Source organism: Elephantulus edwardii, unplaced genomic scaffold, assembly GCF_000299155.1.
Source record: "Elephantulus edwardii isolate Elephantulus edwardi_28Jun2011 unplaced genomic scaffold, EleEdw1.0 scaffold00066, whole genome shotgun sequence".
Lineage (NCBI taxonomy): Eukaryota > Metazoa > Chordata > Mammalia > Macroscelidea > Macroscelididae > Elephantulus > Elephantulus edwardii.
In genome coordinates, this window is record NW_006399816.1 from 14,992,378 (window position 1) to 14,998,082 (window position 5,705).

The following is a 5,705-nucleotide window of genomic DNA, read 5'->3' on the forward strand; positions in this document are numbered from 1 at the left end:
CCCCCCCCCCCCCCCCCCCGCCTATGTTGCCTTTTTCTGAGTAGATAGGATGGAGGTTGTGGCTACCCCCTTTACTTTGGGTGTAGGTTTACAGGGTTTTTGTCCAAGAAACACTCCTTGCTCTTCATGGAATCTTAGGGGACTGGGGTGGCAGACCAGGAAGCGGGCATTTCTTTTCTACAAGCTGAATCTTTATTTACCCATTCGTGCCATAGGACCAACAGTATGCTCGTCCCACAGAATGCCTTTGAGATCTTCCTAGTGGAAGATTCACCTACTAGCAAAGGAAGACTCTCTGAAGTTATTGGGGGTGGGGGAGCAAGGTATAGGAACCAAATATATAAAATCAAATTGTAAAATGTTATGATTATGATATCTATTTAAATCAAGAGACCGTCTTTTGCTACCAGCCACTCAGCTTGTTCATGTTTTAGTTGCTGCCTCTTCCAAGTTTATCAGTGCAATAGGTTACACTCACCTCCTGGAATGAGAAACTACTTCAGTTCATTGCTGACCCCTCTTATGAGAATGAGCCACGTCTTGATCATAGATCCTAAAGTGAATGACCCAGCTCTCCTAGCATTCACCTGTAGGCCAGTTGGATACTGGTTCTGTCAGTAGGGGGACTCATCCTGGGGCTCTTGTGCATATGGAAGTCAAGGTCAACTGTTACTTATTAGCACTATGGGCCTTTAACTTTCAGGCTTTTCTTTCCTTAGCCATCAAACAGCAGTGACATACCTACAACCTATATGGTCCAAGTCTTTGACCTTCAGTTGATGTCAACTATTAGTAACTCGACGTGCAAAGTAAAGCCACCTCTTAGGATTTTCTAAATTCTAATCATTACTATAAGATTACAGGTCTTTCATATAGTTGAAAAAAAGATTACAGGTATTTTTTGCTGTGGAACTACCAAACGGTAGGTGGGCTTGAACTATCCACCTTACCGTTAGTAGCCAAATTAGGGCTCCAGGTTAATCAGTATTAAGGTCACAGCTGAATTGCCCCAAAAAAGCATTTTGCATTTGATTAGGTTGTAAAGATCCTGACGTATAAGGCCCTGGTCCACATGAAAAGGCAGAGGCCCATCACCAGGGTGCTGGGTGCTGAGTCCGAGCACACAGGAGCTGAGCAGAGCTACATCCGCATTTCCACGGTCTCCTGTCAGCCTGGCCTGTGTCTTGGTGTTGCTTCTGAACTCCCTATACCATCTCCAACAAATCATTCACTCTTGGATTCATTTCCCACTTTCAGAAAAAGTTAGAAAACCTCAAGAGCTTAGACCTTTTCAATTGTGAGGTAACCAACCTGAACGACTACCGAGAAAACGTGTTCAAGCTCCTCCCACAGCTCACATATCTTGATGGCTACGACCGGGATGACAAGGAAGCATCTGACTCGGATGCTGAGGGCTACGTGGAGGGCCTGGACGATGAAGAGGACGAGGAGGATGGTAAGTGTTGAAGGGAAAGGTTTGGACTTGGTGAGGGCTGCCTCCTTCCATGCTTTGGAGACTAGGCCGCTGTATCTGCTGTTGTTCTCTCTAATCTGCCCCAGACAAACATCTTTGAGTCTACAGTACATAGAAAGTTGGTGTCTGAAATCACTCTCATTTCAATTTCCCCCTCCGCCTTTCTAAAGCTGCCCCAGGAAGGAGTTTTACATTGTATTATCTACAATAGGACACTTGACTTAGACACTTCCAAGGCTGAGGCACAGACATAGAGGAAGGTGGGGTACCCCTTGCTCAGTCTTAAGTGGTGAGAGTGTAACCTGGAGAGATTGTGGCACCCTCTGGTGGCTGCAACCCAGCAGACCACAGAAAGACTAGGACTTGGGGGTGTGGCCTCAGGAGGCCTGAATGAAAGTGCCAGTGATTAGGGATGGCACAGCGAGGGCTTCTTCCCTACACGGGTCTTCCTGATCAGGGACATCAGCTTGGAGAATTGAGACACGTTGGCCAATTACAGTCCCCTCTGAAAGAAGAGCTGTCCTGTGAAATCTTTTGTAAGCTGAAAATGGCATAAAACATAAGCAATTGTCACTAATTTATATGGTGGATATTTTTTAGTATTTTAGACTAAAAAATATTATTTCCTGAATTATACAAAGAACACGGAAAAGACTAAAGTAATTTTTGGTGTGTGCCTTTGAGTCAGAACTGACCATCACTGACTCTTTAGGGGGGTTTCAGAGGCAGTAAATCACATGGGAGGAGATTGTCCATCCTGCTTTGGAGCAGGTGGTGGATTTGGACCCAAGTGTCTTTGGGATTGCAATGCAGTTTCTTACCGTTTGGCCACCAGAGAGCTCCGTAACATACAATGAGAGCACGATTGATGTGATTTAAACCACAACCTGTCTAAAGTAGAAGTAACATGCGTCAGGTGCTGTTCCTAGGTTGGGATCTTGCTGACGGCCTCCTTGTCATCTCCCCCACACTGCCTTTTTTTAAAAAAGAAAACTAAAGTCTTCTAATTGATGGGGAAAAAAGGATATTAATGAAGTAGCATAAAGGGAAAATCTGTAGATTCAAACACAAGCTATTGCTTTTCCGTCTTGGGTTGAAGTATTTTGGAAAATAGTCTGATGCCTTCTAAGAGGTGGTTGTTGTGTGTGACACAATAAAAAAAGACACCAGGATACTTCCGACTAGGCCCTCCCACCAATTTGCTATGTAACCTTGAGCAAATCTTTCTCTGGCCCTCTGGTTTTGCATCTTTAGAGTGAGGAGTTTGAACCAGATATTTTTCTAAAGTTAATGTCTCAGTTGCAACCCTGTAGCCTGTTCCTGTGTTGTCTCAGCTTCCACAGACAGCTTTTCCTTGTGTTAACTTTGCAGGAAGGACATTTCTTGGGTCACTTTGAGATGCACAAGACCATATGTATTGCTACTGTTTGCATGAGCATTTGTGCACTCGGGCTTCGGGGAGGCTCTTGAGCTCACACTTCAGGCCCCGCCACCTCTGCCCATCCCACCAGGCTGGGCCACTGTTGGTGCGAAGGAGCAGCCATCTAGCCCACCGATAGGTTCATTCTCACTCCCCGTTTTGGTTGAACAGAGGAAGAAGATGATGAAGACGCTCAGGTAGTGGAAGACGAGGAAGATGAGGATGAGGAGGAGGAAGGTGAAGAGGAAGATGTGAGCGGAGAGGAGGAGGTAAGGGGCCAGGACTGGGAAGTACAGAATGAGCATCTCCATTTTTTCTGCTTTTTTTGCAAACACATTAGACAGTTGCTTAACAAGATGTTGTGCTGTGTTGAGAAGCCCTGCTGGCACTATCTGAAAGGTTAGCAGTTCAAACCCATAAAGATTTGTGGCCTTGGAGCTGTTCTGTTCTGTAGGGTCCTCTGGGTAAGAATTGACTTGATGGCAGGCAGTGGGTTTGGTGGATTGTCTTAAAGTTTAGTATAGTACAAAGTTTAAGGGGCTTCAAGAGCACAGTCTTTGCAGGGCTAAATTTCAGCTCTACCACTTATGTCCTTGAGCCAAATGTCTTTCCTTTCTGAGCCTCTGTTTCTTCACCATAAATGATAATAAGCCTGTTAACAACCCCATTACCCTAGAATGGTAAACACCCAACCCCACCCCCCTCTTTCTCCCCACAAATGTAAAATGCTCAAGGACTGTGTGACAGAGAGTAAGTGTTCTGCCACTTGACAGTCAACACCCTTTTCCAAGGTCAGAGTTTCTCTGTGGAAGACTTTCAGAATTCTAAGCCAACTCTTGCTAACTGCCAAAGTTAGACCTGGAGAGATGTAAATAATAACGGCACGCCTGCCTTTCCCCTTTGCAGAGCTCCCTGCATTCTCCCCCAGTTTCCTGTCACCCTCAATTGAGAGTGCAGACATCCGCTGCACAGACTGTCAGGCGGGATCCCTGAGCTGCCCCACCCAGAACTGGGGGCAAAGGAGCCAGAGCGAGTAGGAAAGCTGATGCTATGGATGTGGTGTTTGCCTAGTTTGGGACTGGGTTTCTTTTCTCCCGCGGTCTAAACTACCAAGGTGGAGAAATGAGCCCCCCTAGGACAGGGCAGTCTGTTGTGTTGACTACTGGACGTCTTGTCTTGCCCTTCCTGTCACGAGAGCTGCTACATGGAGGGGCTGTGTGTGTTTGTAATCTCATTGACCATCTGCAGATTTCCAGCTTCCAGTAAAAGAGTTTATGTACAAAAACAGAACCTTAGCAAATAGACTGATCAGATAACTATTTGGTAGCATTATAAAAGTGTATTTCCTTAGATGACCAAAAAAAAAGGTCTAACATCAGATTCTTAAAACAGTAGGCTGCCTGATGCTTTAGGGACATACTTCAGTAGACAGAAATTAAACTGGCATGTAACCTCAGCAGCACCATTAGATAAGGGCCCTGCGTAGAGAATGAAGTCATGTTGAAGCTCAAGTGAGTTAAGAATACTGCCCTCTAAGAGCCTTGAGTTTGCTCTCCTTGTTCCCTGGGTGGTACATTTGGTGAGTGGCCAGACTGCAGTCTGAGAAGCTGGGAGTTAAAGAGGAGCCTTGGAAGAAAGATCTTGCAATCAAATAAATTTAAAAAAAAATTATTAAAAATACATGGAGCACTTGGTATACACTCTGGCACATAGTTTGCCATGAGTCATAGACATGGGGACACTGGTTCTCCCCTTTCTCCAGCTGTTCCAAGTCTGCAAGCTAGTCAGATACCAACCAGAGTAAGATTGGATTTGACCTCAGAATTGGATTTCCTGAAAGGGAGTGTTCCCTGAAAGCGAGAACTCTATTAAAGGACAGATGGACTTTTGACTGACTTGAGATAGGATGGGTTTGCTAAGCTGCCAATGTTAGAGGGGTTCCAGGTTGGGAGTTCTTAATCAGAGAGCAGTGCAAGTGCTAGTGGTAAGAGGTGGTGCTGCCAACTCAGAGGCACTCTGGTGTGATTCACTGCCTCTGAAAAGCTGCTGGAGGGTCAACTGTGAGTTGGTTTCAACTCGACAGTACAGAACACTCAAGGCAGAATCTACAACCCTGTAACATTGTTGACAGATGGACAGATAGAGAAGGAGCTCAAATATTTCTACAGCTATAAAGCCTTGCTCCAAAATAAGTTAAGAAGTTCTCTATAAATCTCTGCTCACTGGCTAGTCCATGGAGTATGTGGCTCTCGGACTCGAGGTGGCCCCCGTTTGCTCTCAGCCCACAGGGTCTGCCTCCTTGATCATAGGTTGGATGTGTTTCAAAGGCTCTGATTTTTGTCTTTTAGGAAGATGAAGAAGGTTATAATGATGGGGAAGTCGACGACGAGGAAGATGAAGAAGATCTTGGAGGTATGGTGGCCTTCTTACTCTCAGCTGTAGTGGACTGGCCCCCCCATTTGCCATGAGATTGCTTTGCCCTGAGGACCCTGGCAGTAGATAGATCACTCCCTGTGAGGCACCACATGTGTGGTTCCTGATTTCTCTATAGGTGGGCTCAGTTTAAGGGACAGGACAAATGTTTAACCTAAATGCCTTTTCCTTGCTCTTTCAGAAGAAGAAAGGGGTCAGAAGCGAAAACTAGAGCCTGACGATGAGGGAGAAGACGATGACTAAGCGGAATAACCTATTTTGAAAATTCCTATTGTGATTTGACTGTTTTTACCCATACCCTCTCCCCCAAATCCCGCCCCCCGAAACTTATTTTTTTCTGATTGTAACGTTGCTGTGGGAACGAGAGGGGAAAAGTGT

The 5,705-nt window shown here is 45.6% G+C and overlaps 1 protein-coding gene across 1 annotated transcript in view; it reads left to right on the forward strand.

The window, feature by feature from the left end:
* Positions 1–5,705, forward strand: part of ANP32A (acidic (leucine-rich) nuclear phosphoprotein 32 family, member A) — a 40,169-nt gene extending 34,464 nt beyond the window's left edge. Inside the window, exons 4-7 of the mRNA XM_006888356.1 lie at positions 1,258–1,456; positions 3,066–3,163; positions 5,243–5,306; positions 5,509–5,705. Coding sequence (XP_006888418.1) covers positions 1,258–1,456; positions 3,066–3,163; positions 5,243–5,306; positions 5,509–5,570 — 423 coding nt within the window. The 3' untranslated portion in view covers positions 5,571–5,705. The remainder of the gene's footprint in view (positions 1–1,257; positions 1,457–3,065; positions 3,164–5,242; positions 5,307–5,508) is intronic.